The 21,243-nt window shown below is 38.0% G+C and overlaps 1 protein-coding gene across 1 annotated transcript; it reads left to right on the forward strand.

Annotated features, from left to right (window-relative positions):
* Nucleotides 1–482: 482 nt before the first annotated feature.
* On the forward strand, nt 483–20,467 carry LOC106867185 (DNA replication licensing factor mcm5-A). Its single transcript, XM_089348489.1, has 16 exons — nt 483–694; nt 1,675–1,801; nt 4,347–4,475; nt 5,799–5,971; nt 8,078–8,233; nt 8,818–8,902; nt 10,765–11,021; nt 12,239–12,350; nt 12,482–12,550; nt 14,275–14,415; nt 15,133–15,309; nt 16,398–16,510; nt 16,942–17,070; nt 17,737–17,879; nt 18,643–18,770; nt 20,206–20,467. Exons 1-16 carry the CDS (start codon nt 540–542, stop codon nt 20,305–20,307), a joined length of 2,196 nt encoding a protein of 731 aa, XP_089204615.1. The 5' UTR covers nt 483–539; the 3' UTR covers nt 20,308–20,467.
* Nucleotides 20,468–21,243: the final 776 nt, after the last annotated feature.

Consider the following 21,243-nt stretch of genomic DNA (forward strand, 5'->3'; position numbering starts at 1 on the left):
AGTTCTGGTCATGCACTGGAGTTCAGAGATAGACAACTAGTTGTAAAATCTTAGAATGTACTTTAATTTAAATTCAAACAGTTTTGACTGAGAGTCACATCACTCCACCGTTGTCTTTTTGTTGTTATTTTTTAAATATATAGCTCTATAAATATTTCCCAGATTTATTCGTTCTTACAGCTGTCTTACATTCATTGTTTTAACTATTAAGTTACTATAAAATTACTCCTGTGTACTTCGACGACTCGATTATAATAAAGCAAATTACGAAAAATACTTAAAACACTAAGTTATTGACCTAAATCATATTTTTATCATTGTAAAAAGATATCTTTTTTCTGTTTAAAGTCTATCTCTAAAATTATTATTTCTATTTTCTATTTTCTTTAAAACCAAAATTAAATCCTATTTTTCGTTTCGTCTTTTCCTACGATTTTTGTAAGAACGGGACAAAAAACGCGCGAAATATCTCCCGCCAATTTGCCCGCTTCTAAAATCTTGTTGTTTGTCTTCATCTGTAACTAAATTTGTTCAGGAAAATGTCTGGATTTGATGATCTTGGAGTATTTTTCAGTGATAATTTTGGCTCCGAAGATCAACAAGATGGCAATCAAATTAACAGACAAGAAATTAAAAACAATTTTAAGGCTTTTTTGCGAAAGTTTCATGAGGGAAATTTCAGCTACGAATATAGGTGAGTGTATAATAAAGAAATATATCTTCTCGTTGAATAATTCACATAATACGATTTATTTTTGTTGTTATATAACTACTGAATCATTCATTTATATTTTACTTGTGTGTCTTTATCTAACTTTTGTTATGTTTTAAATAATATTTGTAAATTAGCTTATTTTATTTTTGAAATTATAAACTGAATGCATTTCTGGGGAATTATTCGCGATTGCCCACTGAAATTTATATTTTAGTCCCTGGTCGAACCGTAGTTAACTTTATCAACGAGTCTTTGTATATCTTGGACTACATTGTCACATGTGTCCTACCTCTGTTTAGGACGTCGTTAAACAAAATTCATCGAAATAATTTAACGATCTGTTTTGGGCACAACTACAGATGCCTCCCCTTCCACATTTTATTTCTTCACAACTTACTAAAAAATGGATGTTTTTAAATAAAATTTTCTACAAATACATTTCGGATGGTGTAAATTACGAGGGGTGGGGAGGCTGCACCTCGACTTTTCCTCAGTACGTTTACAAATATGTGAGTTATCCGACTCTTTCATTTATTTTTTACATGAAATTCCAGCATAATCGTAATCTACATCAGTTGAAACTACTATAAAATATTCATTTTTCAAAAAGTTATGAGGAAACAAAAATGTCGATGAGTGTGGTTTATCCGAAACTCCCTTCTCTCCCCTCTCTATCCGAATTTTTTTTTTTTTTTCGCAACAGATTCCAATCTAGTCATAATCTACATATCTTTGAAAACTGTTGTTCAAAAACATGCATTTTTCAGAAGGTTAAGGGAGAAAAAGTCGGTTCGGGCACAAATCTGTTTGTCCTGCTTTTGTGTTGTCGGTGCGAGTAAGTGTTTGTACTCACTGAAAATTTTAAAATGTTCTTATTTATTTATCGTTGTCTCCAGAATATGAACAATCGGCGGCTTGTTTTAATTATCTAACACTAATTAAATAATGTCTTAATTTAGGGACCAATTAAAACGACATTATAACACCGGGAATTACTGGCTGCAAGTCGATCTCGAAGATCTTTCCAACTTTGATGAAGCTTTAGCAGAGAAACTCCAAAAATCGCCAACTGAACATTTCCCATTGGTAAGTAATGGACAGTTGTCGCCTACAACCTTCCCGTTTTCTTTTTTTTTTTTCTTTTCTTTTTTCTTTTCCAGGATGTTTGAGGCAGAAGCTGAAAAAAACTAAACACTTCTTGATCTTCTCTTAAAAAATTCTGCTAAACCATTGAAGAATTCCACCTGAAACAGTAAATATGGAAGACCGACGTAAACGTATTTTGTTCTCTGCCATCCTCCAGACATTTAAGCCTTGACTTTTTAAGTGTGTACAGGACTGTATTATCGAGGTTTCAGTTCCTGGATGCAGTTAACTGTTTTGTGGTGAATTCCATCTGAGAAGGGACTTTTCTCAGGGAGAAGGAAAGGGATAGACATAGAAACAACATTTATATGCCACATCAGCAATAGTTGTATCTGTTCAAATAAAGTCCCTTAATTACTTAAGTGATTGCCAAGATGATTCAATAAAAGATGGTGTTTGTAATGGAAGCTAAGCTCCCATTACAAACACCTCCTGAATAAGAAAGAGGTGAAAGGAGTTGTTTGAGAAGAAAGGGTTTCTTTGTCACAGATAAAGAAATTGTGGGGCAACATTGAATTTAGAATATCCATGGTGCCTGAGAAGAACTGCTTGATGGCTGTACAATGAATACATGACACAGGTGAGCTTCAGAGCATTAAATGCATTACCCATTGGGTTGCTATTTTAATCTCAGACCTGCAGACATGCTGTCTCTTCATTCTGTATTTTCTACCACTATTATGGCCTATGCTTCTCACAGCTGAGTGCTTTCATGCCCCTTCTGCTCAGGCTCTTCCAACTCAAAGGTATCTCCTCGTCTATATTATCTGCTCTGTTTGGCCCCACACTTATACCACTTTGTCAGATCCTTCTCTTCTGAAAACTCCTCACTTGGGTCAGAGAAGCTGCAAAGGGTATGTACACAACCCCTTCTTGCAGACTTTGCCCTTAAAACAAAAAAGATGTATAGTGAATGCAAAGTGAAAAACAATGTTGTGGAAGGATCCCTTGATAGAAAAAATGTTGTTGAAGTCGGATGAGAAGTCATGACATAAAGTTTCTATAAAGATTTCATTATCTTCAAGGAATGGAGCCAGTACCCACTGACTGGCTCTTGTGTCGGTGACACGTAAAAAGCACTATCTGAATGTGGTTGATGCCAGGCCTGCTTGACTGGCCCCTGTACCGGTGGCATGTAAAAAAAACACCCACTACACTCTCGGAGTGGTTGGCGTTAAGAAGGGCATCCAGCTGTAGAAACCATGCCAGATCAGACTGGAGCCTGGTGCAGTCCTCAGTCAAACCGTCCAACCTATGCTCTGTTTCTTTCAATTAATTTTAAATATAACAAAGAATTTAGTAAAATAACTTTGTTATCATTAAGCTAGTGTTAGGAACATAATTTGTGACTAACATGACATTTGTATTACAGAGCCACAGGCAGTTTCAGCTGGGTTGGTATCAAAAGGGTTAAAAATATGGTGACTTTAACCCTTTTGTTACTATATTTCTGTTGAGATGCTCTGTGTTTCTTTCAATTAATTTTAAATATAACAAAGAATTTAGTAAAATAACTTAGTTATCATTAAGCTAGTGCTAGGAACATAAATTGTGACTAAGGTTTGGTGGAAGATTTTAATTCAGAACTTATGAAAACAAGACATTTGTACCAGCCAGAGCTGGTTTCAGCCGGGTTGGTAACAAAAGGGTTAAAAATATCATGGTGACTTTAACCCTTTTGTCGCCATAATTCTGTTGAGATGCTCTGTGTTTCTTTCAATTAATTTTAAATATAACAAAGAATTTAGTAAAATAACTTTGTTATCATTAAGCTAGTGTTAGGAACATAAATTGTGACTAAGGTTTGGTGGAAGATTTTAATTCAGAACTTATGAAAACAAGACATTTGTACCACAGAGCCAGAGCCGGTTTCAGCCGGTTTGGTATTGAAAGGTTAATCCTTATCCTTCTTACCATAAACTAATTCCACTTTGCAACTTTCCTCTGAAATCAACCTGTCCAACCCCCAAAGAAATATAGGACAATGGCCATTAACCCTTTTAATATCAACCTGCCTTTATTTCTGAATTACAAATTCCATTTTAGACTGATCTGAAAACATTCCACTGGGCTGGTTATGCAACACTGGCGTAGGCTACGGCTGTGATCTCACTTTACTTGCTGAGTCTTCTCAATCACTGCATATCTCCAGAGGTCTCGGTCTTTCGTTATGAATGCTGACAGAAATACAGTAACAACACCTGTTGATGATTACAACATGAAATATTAACTCAATTTAAGGCAAGAATCTGGTTGAACCATTAGCACGCAGGGCGAAATGCTCAGCAGTATTTCGTCCTTGTGAGGTTGATAAAATAATACCAGTTGTGCACTGGGGTCAGTATAATTGACTTACCCCATCCCCCTTGAACTTGCTGGCCTTGTGCCAAAATTAGAAACCCAGATTGGTTCTACTTGTATCTGTAACATTCTCTTTTACCAAATATATTTAATCTTGGCTCAGATTTTCTGATTTTCTTTACAGTTTGAAGATGCTGCAAAAGAAGTTGCAGATGAAATCACCCAGCCGCGTCCTGAAGGAGAAGAAATTGTCCAAGACATCCAAGTAACATTAGCATCAAATGCAAATGCTACAGCTCTGAGGAATTTAAAGGTGATTAATTAATTGAAACATTTGTGTTGCTACTTTTATTCAAAAGAATAATTGTCCTCAAAAATGGCAGAAAATATTGAGAAGTGTATTTTATAATATAAAGAGTTTTACTATTGAAGATAATTACATTTTTGTTTCAAACAAATATTTAAAATTTGTTTTAATGAATATCAAAAATTTACAAAAAAAGATTAGAATGGTAGAATGAATGGTTTTTAGTATTCAGTTCCATTTCTTGGATTTCCATAACCAACTCGTACCTATATTTAGCAGACAACCATTTTCAGAACAGAGTTTTGAAAATGAGGAATATCATTTTTACTAAGTATTGTTAAAAGACACCTTGTGGAACCATCTTTTGGAAACTGTGAACCATATCATTTCCTTAATGTCTAATCTTCTCAGAAATCAGTTTATAAATTTGCTTATCGTTGATCAGATTGGAGCTTGGTGCAGCCACTGGCATTCCAGACTTCAGTCAGACTGTCCAACCCATGCCAGCATGGAATACAGATGTTAAACGATGATGATCATCATCATAACATTGTAAAGTTTAAAGGCAGCAAGCTGACAGGATTGTTAGCATACCAGCCAAATTCTTAATGGTGTAAAAACTAACACTTCCTTTTTCCAAGCTGAGATTCGAAACCAAATCTAAGGATTCTCACTCATCTGATCCACCAATGGCCAAACAGGCGCGAAATAAATTTCTTTGTCCTGTCAAAAAATGATGGATGGTCTCCCTTCAACCTCAGCCATGTCATTTAAGGTTCAAGTGGACAGAAGGCGACTTATATAGGTAGGAATTTCTCCTGTGGTATGTCTGTTCTTCTAGCTGTCACGACCATTATAAATACAGCAATCTGTCAAGGGACAAGACAGACAGAGAGAAGACATAGTACCCTGTGAATTTCTTCTTGACCAGCTCAAAGTAAAGTTGGTAATGTCATGTAGTGAGATATTTGGTGTATACAACAAGTAAATGCAAGTGTCGTTTAAATAAATTCTTTAAACTACAATCTGATGTATTCCCATTATTTTACTTTGACATCATCCACATGCCTATTTCATCTGCTATCTCAGCATCTTTTGTTGTACCTTTCCCACTACAGTGGCATTCAAGTTCAAATTCCAGCATGGTCGATTTAGCCTTTCATCCTTCCAGGATTGATAAAATAAGTACCAGTTATGCACTGGGGTCCAAACTTGCTGGCCTTGTTCTGAAATTTGAAACCAATATTGTAAAGTTTGATATAATTTCGTATGTTGTATTTTCATGATTGTCTTTAACTGAAATAATGATTATATATCCACTATTTTTAGTCTGACCAAATGGCTCGACTGGTCAAGATGTCCGGTATAGTGATTGCTGCGTCAACCATTAAAGCCAAAGCTACCAAACTGGCGATTCAGTGCCGAGGTTGCCGTAATGTTATCAACAACATTTCTGTCAAACCAGGTTTAGAAGGCTACAGTTTGCCTCGGAAATGCAACACGTAAGTTTGAAAAGAAAATATCAGTCTTTATTACTTGTGTTTCTCTCTATCATAACTTCAGGCTCTATCTACGTGGCATAAAGCCACCACCCTCACCTATGTCAAGGAATATTTTTCATTGTCTCCTGAAATAATTAACAATCTCGTTAATACAGGTGTAGCCAAAGAAAAGCACCAGGTATTCTCTAAAGTGGGTGGCATTAGGAAGGGCATCCAAGCAGAGGGACCATGACAAAGCAGACGTCGGAACTCAGTGCAGTCCTTCAGCTTGTTGGGTCCTGTCCCTCCCATGGTAGATTCCATGTTACTCCATAGGGAACATAGGGTCGGTTTCCTGGTTTCTCTGGCATATTATGTTCCTCCCTGGATGAGACACAAGTCTGTCACAGGATGACACATTTTCGCCAGCTGAGTGGACTGGGGCAATTTGAAATGAAGTGTTTTACTCAAGAACACAATGCATCACCTGGTCCAGGAATTGAAACCACAGTCTTACATATTACAGTTCTATATTTAAGAGATGAGGAATTATGTACATGTTTCAGGTCACTGCCTGGAATCAAACTCAGAATCTTGGAGGTTAGTAGCCCGCGCTCTTAACCACTACGCCCACGGGCATATGGTGTAGTGGTTAAGAGCGCAGGCTACTAACCCCAAGATTCCGAGTTTGATTCCAGGCAGTGACCTGAATAATAATAATAACATTGAAAAGTACCTTAGGAATGAGAATCCAGGTTCGAAATTTCCTCAAGACACCTGATGAAGGCTGGAGGGTATATCAGCCGAAACGTTGTGTTAACAAAGAACAAGATGAGGAAAAATATCCGTCAAGTGTAAATCATCATCATCATCGTTTAACGTCCGCTTTCCATGCTAGCATGGGTTGGACGATTTGACTGAGGACTGGTGAAACCGGATGGCAACACCAGCCTCCAATCTGATTTGGCAGAGTTTCTACAGCCGGATGCCCTTCCTAACGCCAACCACTCAGAGAGTGTAAATAATGTACATAATCTTACAGTCATGAATCTAAACACCCTAACCACTGAGCCATGTACCTCCATATCCCATGCCAGCAGGGAAAATGGATGCTAAATGATAATGATGAATGCTGAACAAAATGACTTTCAATACAGTAATCCCTCACCATATCGTGGTTTATCATTTAAGCTTAACGTTGATTCCTCTGTAATGTTGTTTTGCATTTATAATATAATAAATATATACAAATTATGAAAAGAAAATAAATATATACAAATTATGAAAATAATGGAAAAATGTACAGTACTGTTTCTACTTCATGGATTTAGGATTTTGGAATGTGACACTTACAATATTCGAGGGATTACTGTATTTGTTGTCAGATGAAGTCCTGACAATGTCAACTCAATCTTTTATATAAGTTCCAGTCAGCAAGACTTTCATTACAAGTCCCAGTCGACAGTTTTTTTGTTGCAGAGGTGCTACAATGGTTACTTACATTTTAGAAGAGACGATAGGAGATATTGTAATGGAGCTGGAAGGAGATAAGAATAGATGGGATGTCTAAGGTCAACCATCAAGAATAAGAATGGCTGAATAAAGAGATTTATAAATATTTCAATATGTCTAAGCAAGGCACTTTATTTTGCATGTCTAAACACACCAAGCAGTAGAGACTGGCATGGGAGGATTTGTTTAATTTCATTATATCTTTGAGATTTAATAGAACCAGCTTTGTGTACATGACTCATGTTGATACCATACATCATCAATTAGATTCAATGATAGATTTTCTGCTTTCTGAAGCCCATATGTATGTTTGTGTGTCTGTGTTTGTCCCCCACCCCCACCATCGCTTGATAACTGATGCTGGTGTGGTTCGGCAAAGAGACCGATAGAATAAGTACTAGGCTTACAAGGAATAAGTTCTGGGGTTGATTTATTCAACTAAAGGCGGTGCTCCAGCATGGCTGCAGTCAAATGACTGAAACAAGTAAAAGAATATTCACAGAATTTGAAGAGTATTTTTGGGAATCCTCAATTTTGGCTGAGATGATCACCAAAAATATATTCTGGATTTCTTGTTAGGAATTGATTTTATTCTTCATCTCCATTGTTTTTCAGACAACAAGCTGGTGTACCAAAATGCCCTGTTGATCCTTATTTTATAATGCCGGACAAATGTAAATGTGTTGACTTTCAAATCTTAAGACTTCAAGAGAATCCAGAGGATGTACCTAATGGTGAGCTGCCTCGACACATGCAACTCTACTGTGACAGGTGAGAGCAATTTAGAAAATATTTTTGTCATTTATAAATTGTAACTTATTTCAGTAATGCCAGACATGTTTGAGAAAGACATCTACTTTTCTGGTGCTTTGGATATAGGTGTGTAGAGAGAGACAGAGATAAAGGTGTGTCTATTTGATAGTAGTTATAGATGTTGGTTGATTTCTCCTATTGTGCTTTACATTTGTACAGAGAGGAGGGAAGTACATGAAAGAGAAATAAAAGTACATATTTTTTCATTGAAATTTTGCAGTACAATAGATAGCAATTATGTTGATAAAATTATCTAAAATATGATATATCTATTGTAAAAATACAAATGAAAAATTTGTTTTGTTTAATTATATTTTGAGGTAATAGATTTCTTTGGAAAATTAATGTCCGTTTCATCATTTTCTATAAATGCCAAAACATTTGCTAAAAGTTAAATTCTAATTATTGCATGTCTGCCATACTTCCTGATGAAACCCAAAGTGGCAAAAAATGTATATTTCCAAAGTTACCCATTATTTGAAAGGTCACACAGAAGCAAATATATATAATGTTTAATTTTCATGTTCTTTTTTTCTTTGAAGGTATCTTTGTGATAAAATTGTTCCAGGAAATCGAGTCTCTGTCCTTGGAATTTTCTCAATCAAAAAAATGGGGTATTCTACAAAAGTAAGTACAGTGTCTTTTATCCTTTTCTCACAATTTTTGTCCAAAAGGTACTGCAGTACAACACAACATTTTTGAAACAGTTGATGTCCATTTTCCATGCTGGCATGGGTTGGATGGTTAGACAGGATCTGGCATGGTCAAGATATGCACCAGGCTCCATTGTCTGTTTTGGCATGGTTTCTACAACTGGATGCCATTTCTAATGCTATTCATTTTACATGGCACCAGCATTGCTGTATATACATATAGACACATTTTTATATATTTACACTAATATTGAACAATGCTCAACACCACATTGGTGAATAAATACTTGTTGTTTGTGGATTAACAAAGCTACCAACGGTTTCCTGTAAGGAAGGATCTCTTAACAAGTTTCAAGCCTGCCATATCGGAACATTGGTACATGTGTCCAGTTTGGGTGAGAATACATAAAGTCACTTGAGACTGTACAAGATTTCACAATAAATAATTAAATATATAGATCATGGGAGGTAACTTATAAGGAAATCTTGTCGCCATTGCATTAACCCTGGGATCTTTGCCAGGAACTGCCTTCTTCATGGGTTGATTAATTCCTTACATATTTTTTCTTTAATCATGTTTTATATATATATATTTGTTCATATGATGATATCTCCACAATGTGTTGATGATGAGAAAAACATGTAATCACTACCAATATAGCAAGAGATTTATCCGCAAAAAGTCTAAAGTAGACTCCTTAAGGACCTTTATTTAACGAGTCATTTAAGGAGAAATTTGAATATGAACTGGACTTCGAGACGATGTTTTTGGTGTTTGTTCTTTATCTTTTTTTTCCCTGAAGATGTGTAAGGTAATTTATATGTTTGACTTGAATTTGACAGTTAAATATAGTCTTATACAGAAATGTTGACATAGGAATAAATTTCAATAATAATGGATATCAGCGTCAAAACTCTCTTTTAAAATAAAAATTTATATATATATACATAGACACACTCATATATATATATATATATATATATATATATGTTAGGGTGTGGCACTTTTTCACGCAGCTATCCTCCTCCATTCTCACCACATGTCCATACCAGCGCAATCGTCTCTCTTGCACGCCACAACTGATGCTTCTTGAGAGAAAAGCTGAACATTAGAAGCATCAGTTGTGGCGTGCAAGAGAGACGATTGCGCTGGTATGGACATGTGGTGAGAATGGAGGAGGATAGCTGCGTGAAAAAGTGCCACACCCTAACAGTTGAGGGAACCCGTGGAAGAGGTAGGCCCAGGAAGACCTGGGCTGAGGTGGTGAGGCAAGACCTTCGTACATTGGGCCTCACCGAGGCGATGACTACGGACCGAGACCTTTGGAAATGGGCTGTGCGTGAGAAGACCCGGCAAGCCAAGTAAGATCGTTGCCAGTGCCCCTGGACTGGTTCTTGTGCGGGTGGCACATGAGATGCACCATTTTGAGCGTGGCCGTTGCCAGTACCGCCTGACTGGCTCCTGTAGGATTTTCGAGCGAGATCGTTGCCAGTGCCCCTGGACTGGCTTGTGCGGGTGGCACATAAAAGACACCATTTCGAGCGTGGCCGTTTTCGTGCGGGTGACACGTAAAAGCACCCACTACACTCTCTGAGTGGTTGGCGTTAGGAAGGGCATCCAGCTGTAGAAACTCTGCCAAATCAGACTGGAGCCTGGTGTTGCCATCCGGTTTCACCAGTCCTCAGTCAAATCGTCCAACCCATGCTAGCATGGAAAGCGGACGTTAAACGATGATGATGATATATATATACATAGACACACTCATATATATATATATATATATATACATACATACACACTCATATATTTTGTGGTTTTTATTGTCTATTTTTCAGAAGAGTGGCCGGGACAAAGTCAATGTTGGAATCCGTGCTCCCTATTTTCGAGTTCTTGGAATCAGTGTCGACACTCAAGGAGACAGTAAGACTACTTCATTGCAAATTACTCCAGAAGATGAAGAAGAACTGGTAAACTTAGCAAATTCTCCAAATTTGTATGACATCATCGCTAAGAGCATAGCCCCGTCCATCTGGGGTAGTCTGGATGTGAAAAAGGCCATTGCATGCCTTTTGTTTGGTGGATCACGTAAACGGTAAATATTTGATGCTAATCAAACAACAGAAATCATGTTTTCTTTGCAGCCAATCATCATCATCATCATCATCATCATCGTGGTCATCATTTAACATTCCTCTTCCATGTTGGGCAATTTGACAGGAGCCAAGCCAACCAGAGAGTTCCACCAGGTTCCATTGTTTGCCTTGGTGTTGTTCCAATGGCTGGAGGCATTGCATCTTGGCATCAACCAGCTTACAGAGTGCACTGGGTGCTTTTTGTGTGGCACCAACACCAAGTAACTTACAAGACAAAGACTTCTCAGCTGGGAAAAGGAGCGGGGCTTTGTGCCAATTGAAAGATTAGAGTATTATACAGAGATGGAGATAGGTGTCTTAGTACAGAGGAGATACTTGACTGCAGAAATAGGGAGAGAGAAACATGGTGGAATAGTGGCAGTGGGAAGTATAAGTGATATAGAGGGTGGGGTCCATAAGAGTGAAGGGAGCTGGGGGAGAGGTGATGGTGAGTGAAATCGGAGTGGCTGGGAGGTGGGCATCATAGATATGTGAGGGTATGGAGAATGTGTCGGTAGGCATATGAGAGAGAGAGTGGTGGGGCCTGGAGCAGGGGGTGAGGTTTGACTGGACAGATTGGGTGTGAAGGTGGTCATGTCCATAAAGAACATGTCTTAAGCACAGCAAATTGCCAGAAGTCTCAGTCCTTTGTGAGGCTCAACATCTGAAGATCATTTCTCACCATTTCATCCCACATTTTCCTAAGTCTACCTCTTGCACAGGTTCCCTCGAGATCGGCATTTCTTTATACGGTTGTCCTCCTCCTCCTCCATATGTATCACATGACCATACCTCTACTGTACCTAGACACAATTCATTGCCAGTGTGAAGGATTGAACGAGCTATCTCTCAACTTATTTTGGTCCCTTGTATCAACATCATTACCTGAACCACAATAATATCAAAATATTCCAAAGCAGAAGCGTTAGCATGCCAGGTGGAATGCTTAGCAGCGTTTCATGTCTTTACGTTTTGAGTTCAATTTCTGGTGAGGTCGATTTTGCCTTTCATCCTTTCAGGGTTGATAAATTAAGTACCAGTTGCATACTAGGGTTAATCTAATCGACTGACCCCCTTCTCCCAAAATTTCAGGCCTTGTGCCTAGAATAGAAAAGAATATTACAATATTCCGTTATATTGACACAATTCAACTGTGGATACATTCTTACATTGACAGACTTCCCGATGGCTTGACTCGCAGAGGAGATGTTAATTTACTGATGCTTGGAGATCCAGGAACTGCTAAAAGTCAGCTGCTGAAATTTGTTGAGCAAGTCTCTCCAATTGGTGTAAGTTGCTGTCTTTCCATCATTTCACGCACATACTTCATTATTCTGTTGAAGCTATTGTCAAATATTTATCAGACTCTGTCTCCTGTTTCTTTCTTGTTATATTATAAACTTGTCTGTTTGCATTTCAGGTCTACACGTCTGGCAAGGGCAGCAGTGCTGCAGGATTAACTGCTTCGGTCATCAGAGATCCACAGTCTGTAAGTAAATCTGTTAATTCCTTCGCCAATTAATTATACGATTCCCCAGAGTCAGGGTTTGTTTTGGAGTTTCTGTAGACTTACGGGGATGAGACAAACCTCACCTCTACTGCAGATATGCTGTAAAGTTGATTCATAAGATCACTCATTAAGTTCTCACGTACCCCAATTAAATGAAACGGGGGTCAAATTATGTACTTTTGCTGCTGTACAATACAAAAAGAAAGAAAATCTCTGTTGTCGACATGAACTTGCATCTTATCTGCATATTGTGATTTACCATATAAGGAACTTTTTTTTTTTTTTTTTTTTTTTTTTTTTTTGTCAAAAAATAGATGGATAGTATTATAATCCCTTGCGAAACCCTTTTTTTTTTAAGCTCCAAACATTAAAATACAATAATTTGGTTATGTGGTAGGAAGGTTCCTTTTCAACCAAATGATTCCATGTTCAGTGCCACTGCACAGCACCTAGGACAAGTCTCTTGTCCTATAGCCTCAGGCCAACCAAAGCCTTGTGAGTGGATTTGGTAGGTGGAAACTGAAAGAAACCTGTAAGTACCAGGCTTTAGGAAAAAATAAATCCTGGGGTCAGGAAGCATTTGTTGATCTTTCTATGGTTGGATGCCCTTTATTGTTCATCATCATCATCGTTTAACGTCCACTTTCCATGCTGGTATGGGTTGGACGGTTTGACTGAGGTCTGGAGAGCCAGTGGCTGCACCAGGCTCCAATCTGATTTGGCAGAGTTTCTACAGCTGGATGCCCTTCCTAACACCAACCACTCTGAAAGTGTAGTGGGTGCTTTTACATGCCACTGGCACGAGAGCCAATCAGGCAGCACTGGCAACAACCACTCTCGAATGGTGCTTTTTACTTACCAGTCAGCTCAGAGCTCTCGATTTTACTTGCTCCGGTTAATTCTGTAAGAGTAGACAGCAACCTGCTGTCGAGGCTTTCAAAAGGTCTCTTTCCACAATACCTAAAACCCATGGACCCATCCCAAAATCCTCACTCGCCCCAACAGAGCAGTTTCCTGAGCATGTCATACTCTCGTGTCAATCCCAATTTCTCCAAAAAGTTTCTCAAACCTGGTTGTTAAATTTCCCTTTGCCCCTACCACTACTCCCTTCATTGCCCACATTCGTGTGAATTCATCCTTTAGTGGTTTGTACTTCTCAACCTTTTCCAATTCTTTGTCGTTTAATCGTACAATCCCAGCTATGGCAATATCCATCATCTTCATTTCCTCCATCATTTATCAGCATTGTTGTAATTAAGGTGAAATCTGTGAGCTGGCAGAATCATTAGCACGCCGGGCGAAATGCTTGGCAGCATTTCACCTGTCGCAACGTTCTGAGTTCAAATTCTGCCGGGGTCGACTTTGCCTTTCGTCCTTTCAGGATTGATAAAGAATTAAGTACCAGTTAATGTACTAGGGTCAATGTCATCAACTTACCCCCTCCCCCACTCCCTTGAAATTTCCCAGCCTTCTGTCAAAATTTGAAACCATTGTTGTTGTTGTTGTGGACATTCTCACTTTAACATGCAGCTACCCTTTTACTGTTGTGTATGACTAACGACAATATAATGACCACCACTAAAGAATTGTCACTGAAGATTTCAATATCGAATACTGTAATGTCTTTAGCAAAACATCTGTAGTTTTGTAGAAGAATGCAACCATTTACAATTCTTTTTATGTATTTTCTCTTTGAAACTCAGCGTGGATTCATAATGGAAGGCGGAGCAATGGTTCTGGCTGATGGTGGAGTTGTTTGTATTGATGAGTTTGATAAAATGAGGGAAGATGACAGAGTTGCCATTCATGAAGCCATGGAACAACAGACTATTTCTATTGCCAAGGTAAACATAGGCACAAACTATTTTCTTCTTTTCTCTTTTAAATGTTGTTGTTCAGAGCATCTGCTGGATGTTTTTACCTTCTTTTTGCTTGGCTGGTTGTATGTTGTAATTTTAAAAATTTTCTTTGAAACACTGAATGTCATCTTATGTCCTCAAATTCCATGCTGGGATGGATTGGACAGTTTGACAGAATCTGACCGGTCCAAATCTCTATCATGCTCTGCCTGGTTCAGCATTGTTTCCACAGCCAAATAGGTGCTTGTTTTTTGTTTTGTTTTGTTTTTCCCCATTGCACCGGCCCTACTGAAGTCACCGTGCAATTTTGCAAAACTAAGATCCCTTTTAAATGAGTGGACACTGCAGTAGTGAGGCAAAGAGGTGACTTTATGCTAGACGAGAGGGTTAAAGTGGAAGAGGAGGTAACTCTTTTGTTACCATCTTCCTATCGGAATACACTCCCTTGGTTTTTAATTACTTTTGAAAAATTTGAAATTTCAAACTTAAATTAGTTTGAAATTTTGATAATAGCTTTTAATTTAGATCACTTTAAAACTGGAAGGTTGTAACACAGAACTATAGAATATGTAAATTAGTGTGCAATTATCATGTGATTCTGTCATTTCTTAAGTGATTCTCTCTCCTGTTTAATTAATTTCAATTAAATTTGGATAACAGTTCAATTAGATTAATTTGTCTCTTTTTGATTTCTTTATAAAGGCTGGGATTACAACTACATTGAATTCTCGATGTTCTGTGCTGGCTGCAGCCAACAGTGTGTTTGGTCGATGGGACGATACGAAGGGAGAGGAAAACATTGATTTTATGCCAACCATTTTGTCAAGGTTTGACATGATCTTCATAATTAAGGATGAACATGATGAAAATCGTGATGTTGTAAGTATCTCTTTCAGAGTGAATTATCTTATAAATAATGGTGGAGAAACCATTGTGTGGTTAACTTGTTGGTAGGAGCTATTAGTCAGGCTTCCTCTAACGATATGCCAATGTCCAATAATGTTAAAACCATTTTGTCCATTCTAAGCACAGCCTCTGAAATAAAGTCTGTACATCATTATTGTTTTAACGTACATTTTTCCATGTTTGTATGGATCACACAGTTTTTAATCGAGGCTGACTTTTCTATGCTTCGATGGCCTTCTTGTTGCCGACTCTCAACTGTTTCCGAACAAGACAATATTTCCCCTCCATGACTTGACATGTTTTCATGGAAGACTGGAAATGAACCACCTCGCTTGTTTGCAAACATCACATAATACCAAAGCAAACATCAAACATGCCCATAAATACAACAGGCTTCTTCCAGTTTCCATCTACCAAATCCTGTCGCTAGGCTTTTATTGGCCCAGGGCCATAGTGGATGACTTGCCCAAGGTTCTGAGCTAAGAACCGAGATTCTTAACGAAATGGACATACTTGCAACTTTGTTGGTTGTATTACTGGTATTCGTAAGACAGCAAGCTGGCAGATTCTTTAGCTCCCTAGGCAAAATATTGAGCAATATTTCCTGTCATAACATTCTGAGTTCAAATTCCATTGAGGTCGACTTTACCTTTCATCTTTTTGGGGTGGATAAATTAAAGTACCAGTTGGATATTGGAGTTGATGTCATCAACTTACCTGTCCTCTGAAATTGCTGGCCTTGTGCCAAAGGTTGAAACCAATATGACTGGCATTATTTTATTTGTCCAAGAGGAATGTAAACCAAAAACTTAACGTCCTCCTTAAAAAAAAAGAAAGTCGTTGGAAAACCGATTATAGTAGCAACTCCATCGATTCCTAGGGATATTTGAAGAAGGAATTTTTATTCCGAAATATATCAGACTTTGGATGATTAAATTGCAACATCGTTAGTATTACAGTGTATTGTTGTGTCATTCAAACCATTTCATTCTTTACAAACAATACTTCAAATGAACTACAATACTCTCCTAATGATTTCTTTGTTTTTGCTGTTTTTGTAGATTTTGGCCAAACATGTGATGAACGTCCATCTAAATTCCCTTCAACAAAAAGAGAAACAGGAAGGAGAGCTCAGCATTGAAACCCTCAAGAAATATATTGCTTATTGCAGATTGTAAGTCTACTTAGCATTTCTTTCATTGTAGCATTTTTTTTCTCTTTCGTCATCATCATCGTTTAACGTCTGCTTTCCATGCTAGCATGAGTTGGACGATTTGACTGAGGACTGGCGAACCAGATGGCTACACCAGTCTTCAATCTGATTTGGCAGAGTTTCTACAGCTGGATGCCCTTCCTAACGCCAACCACTCCGGGAGTGTAGTGGGTGCTTATACGTGCCACCGGCATGAGGGCCAGTCAGGCAGTACTAGCAACGGCCATGCTCAAATGGTGTATTTTACATGCCACGTGCCGCCGGCACAAGTGCCAATAAGGCGACGCTGGTAATAATAAAAAAATCTTACATCCATTTTATCCCAAATGAAACAAGTGCTCTATTCGAAATGTTTTTTTTTTTAATTGGTTTCTGTCTGATTTTTTTTTTAGAAAATGTGGCCCGAGAATATCTGTATCAGCAGCCGAGAAACTGCGAGGACGATACGTTCTTCTGCGGAATGGTGCCAGTGAATATGAACGAGAAACTGGAAAGAAAATAAGCATTCCAATTACCGTTAGGTAAAAGTTTGTTCTTCTGTAAATCTGTGAGTGTAGGGGATTGTGGAATGGGTAAGCTTAGTTAGTAGAAGATGAGAGAGAGTTGATGTATGGCTGTGTGGTGGCCGCTAGTACATACAATGCAGTGTTGGGAATGGTTGACTATTGACAGGGAAAACATAAAAGATGATAGACATTGTTCTTGTGTCTAATTCATTTATATTTTGTATCCTCCGAAATTGCAGGCCTTGTGCCAAAATTTGAAAGCAATATTAGATATAGGACAAGAGATAGCAGAAATGGTAAAGTAAAATCCCTTAGTGAGTTTGATTCTTGTTGATGTCTTTGTTCTTCCTTTCTTTCACATTCAATAAACCGGTACCAGTAATATACTGGAAACAATAAACTATATTTTGCGTTTGCAGTACATCTGAGGCATTGTACCTACCTATGGAGTGAGGTTGGCTAATTAACTGTAATCACTTGGTTAATTTCAACTATTTCTTTGTCTAATTTGTTAATTTACTGTAATTATTTCAATATCTGATTAGTTAATTAACTGTAACTCTCTCTCTCAATGTGTTAATTGGATAAACCTCTGAAGATTTAAAGGGAATTGTATTTAAGTATCCGTTGCCGATCTTTTGGATGATCTTCATTCTTACCGTTTGAATATTTCTTTCTCAGGCAACTGGAAGCTATTGTAAGAATCTCAGAATCGCTGGCCAAGATGCGTTTGGAACCGTTTGCTACAGATTCTGATGTCGATGAAGCTCTGCGTTTGTTCCAAGTTTCCACACTCGATGCTGCCATGTCTGGCCATCTTGCAGGTTAGAATTTATTATTATTATTAAAAGCCATTATTGCAAGAATATTTTGATATCAATGGTAAATAAAGTTCTTTCAATCTTTGCAAAATTTGAACCTGAAATCCTCCATTCTTGCTCGATTAATACCCATAGCAGACGTCATGTAACTGATTTATATATTAATTTCCTGCATATCATTAAATATAACAGCAAGATATGTTTTAGATCGCCAACTCATTTGACCCTTAAGTAAAAGTGGAATTTCATTTTCTTAGACAAGTAACATGCAGAGTTATGTCCCCTTACCCAGTCAGCCAACTCTGTATCTTTCGTCAACATCATTTAACGTCTGTTTTCCACGCTGGTATGACTTGGACGGTTCACCAGAAGCTGGAAAGCTGCACCAATTGTCGTTGGTAGGGTGGAGGATGCATGTTTTCTACAGCTGGATGCCCTTCCTAACACCAACCATTTTCCAGAGTGTACTGGGTGCTTTTCATGTAACACTAGCGTGAATGCTTTTTCCATGGTAACAGCCAAAGTCACCCAGTAACTTGCAAGACAAAAACCTCTCAGCTGACGGAGGGAATGGAACCGAAGGAAGTGGCTGTGAGCCAAGTGAGAGGTTAGAGTATGATAAAGGGACACTGTTATCATGCTAAAAATAAGTTTATGATTACTTTAATGGTCGAGTACTTTAACTGATATTGTGTCTCTTCTCTCAAACTGGAAATTGAACCCATTCTACCTTAACTTTAAAAATGTTCTTTTTCTCTTTGTTTAGGTGTTGAAGGCTTTTCCACAGAAGCTGACCAAGAACTTCTCTCACGAATTGAGAAACAAATGAAACGTAGATTTGTCATTGGATCTCAAGTCTCTGAGTATGCCATTGTCCAAGATTTCCTCAGACAGGTAAGAATATTGCAGTTTAATAACCTGGTAATATGCATTTATGACGCAAACACAAAATTGATACACACTACACTACTGAATGCTGTGAGTATATCCTTGTTCAGTTATCTTTCAAGACTTCTTGCCAATACAGAAAGAGCTGATTTCTATCCTACATCCAAGGCACCTGCATTGGAATTTCAACAAAATCAACAGGGTGTTTTTGCACGTTTATGTATATACATGAAATATTTGGATTCAGTGCAGATTTGTATGTTTTATGTATTCTCATGCATATAGTTATATATATATATATATATATATATATATGCGCAGGAGTGGCTGTGTGGTAAGAAGCTTGCTTCCCAACCACATGGTTTGAGTTTCAGTCTCACTGTCTGGCATCTTGGACAAGTGTCTTCTGCTATAGTGTCAGGCCAACCAAAACCTTGTGAGTGGATTTGGTAGACGGAAACTGAAAGAAGCCTGTCATATGTATGTGTGTGTCTGTGTTTGTCCCCGCAACATCACTTGACAACTGATGTTGGTGCGTTTACATCCCCGTAACTTGGCAGTTCAGCAAAAGAGACCAATAGAATAAGTACTGGGGTTTACTTAAGGTGGTACTCCAGCATGGTCGCAGTCAATTGACTGAAACAAGTAAAAGAATATATATGTGTGTGTACACATTGTATGGTATGGTTTTCCACAAGTAGTATCGCACCCAATTAGTTAAAAAAGAGACATTATTATAAAAACCACAGAAAGCCTTGTGAAATGCATCTACTAAAACCTCTTGTTTTTATCAGCTTGATAAATGGCAAACACATACCTTAAACTGGTGTACTTGCCCAGAGATACCATCTTGTGTTGATGACAAGTGCCAGTTAAGCATTGACTATAAAAGCTGCCAAAATGATCATCTACAATCAGATATAGACATACATATGTGTATGTGTGTGTATATATATATATATATATACACACACTAATGTAATAACTGCACAATTATCTTAATTTATAACCTATACTATTAATTCACATTTTTGTATATGTATGTATATATGTGTGTGTGTAGGGGTACACATGGCTGTGTAGGCTCTGTCTTGATCCCACTGCATGGTGCATCTTGTGCAAGTGCCATCTGCTATAGCCTTGGGCCAAACAAATCCTTGTAGGTTTATTTGGTTGACAGAAACTGAAAGAAGCCCGTGTGTTTGTGCTTATCCTTGTCTAAACATCATGTGATGATTGTAAATGAGCACCACCGTCAGATAGGCATGGTTGTTTTCAGTTCTCCACAGTAAAACATGTCTGGGTTGCCTGTAAACAGGCGAGGGTTAGCAACAGGAAGAGCATCTAGTCACAAAATATTCCTCACCAAATTCGATCCCAACCAGAAAAATGGATATTAAATGATGATGAAATTTATGAAATTCGTTTTTACCATTTGCAGAACTATCCTGAGAATGCCATTTACAAAGTTCTTGGATTTATGTTGCGCCGTGGAGAAATTCAGCACAGAATGCAGAGAAAGATGCTTTATCGCATCAAATAATTCTTTGCCACAAACTGAAGGTTGTAGACAGAGGACAAATATCCTAATAAATCTTTTTTTTTTATAAAATTGTATTGTTATTCCCCAAAAATATTTTGTATATTTGTAAAGCTAAATTTAATAATTGTGTCTTAATAAAGTCTCTTTATTTGATTTCCAAGCTTCTTTCTTATCCATTTATTTCCAAGTTTTTAATTGTTGAGGGAATTTTCTCAAATTTGAAGTTCTGACTGACACTTATCAAGTTGTTATAATAAGGCGCAGGAGTGGCTGTGTGGTAAGTAGCTTGCTTACCAACCTCATGGTCCCGGGTTCAGTCCCTTTGCATGGCACCTTGGGCAAGTGTCTTCTACTATAGCCTCGGGCTGACCAAAGCCTTGTGGCTGGTTGACGGAAACTGGAAGAAGCCTGTCGTATATATATATATATATGTGTGTGTGTTTACGTCCCCGTAACTTAGCGGTTCGGCAAAGAGACTGATAGAATAAGTACTAGGCTTACAAAGAATAAACTCTGGGATTGATTTGCTCGACTATAAAGGTAGTGCTCCAGCATGGCCGCAGTCATGACCGAAACAAGTAAAAGAGTAGTGATAATACTGGCATTCTGTCAGTTGCAAGGGTTCCGGTTGATTCGATCTATGGAACAACCTGCTCATGAAATTAGTATGCAAGTGGCTGAGTACTCCACAGACATGCATATCCCTAGCGTAGTTCTCTGGGAGGTTCTTCGTGACAGGACTGGCTCTTTGAAATTACATATAATACTCATTGTTATCATTTGAGTGGAGTGGACCAACGTGAAATAAAGTGCCTTGCTCAAGGACATACCATGCCACTGGGAATTGAACACACAACCATATGGTTGTGAGATGAACGCCCCTTAATGACTAAGCCACATGCCTTCTCTCTATTAATACTAGTATATACCAAACAC

The sequence above is a fragment of the Octopus bimaculoides genome, chromosome 3 (genome assembly GCF_046866305.1).
Source record: "Octopus bimaculoides isolate indiv1 chromosome 3, ASM4686630v1, whole genome shotgun sequence".
NCBI lineage: Eukaryota > Metazoa > Mollusca > Cephalopoda > Octopoda > Octopodidae > Octopus > Octopus bimaculoides.

What these genes read in the sequence shown, in the direction of transcription:
- LOC106867185 (XM_089348489.1), top strand. Translation starts at nt 540, where the DNA reads ATGTCTGGATTTGATGATCTTGGAGTATTTTTCAGTGATAATTTTGGC. An exon ending in AGCAAGTCTCTCCAATTGGT is followed by an intron (nt 12,351 to 12,481) that starts GTAAGTTGCTGT and finishes TTTGCATTTCAG; the next exon opens with GTCTACACGTCTGGCAAGGG. An exon ending in CATGTCTGGCCATCTTGCAG is followed by an intron (nt 17,880 to 18,642) that starts GTTAGAATTTAT and finishes CTCTTTGTTTAG; the next exon opens with GTGTTGAAGGCTTTTCCACA.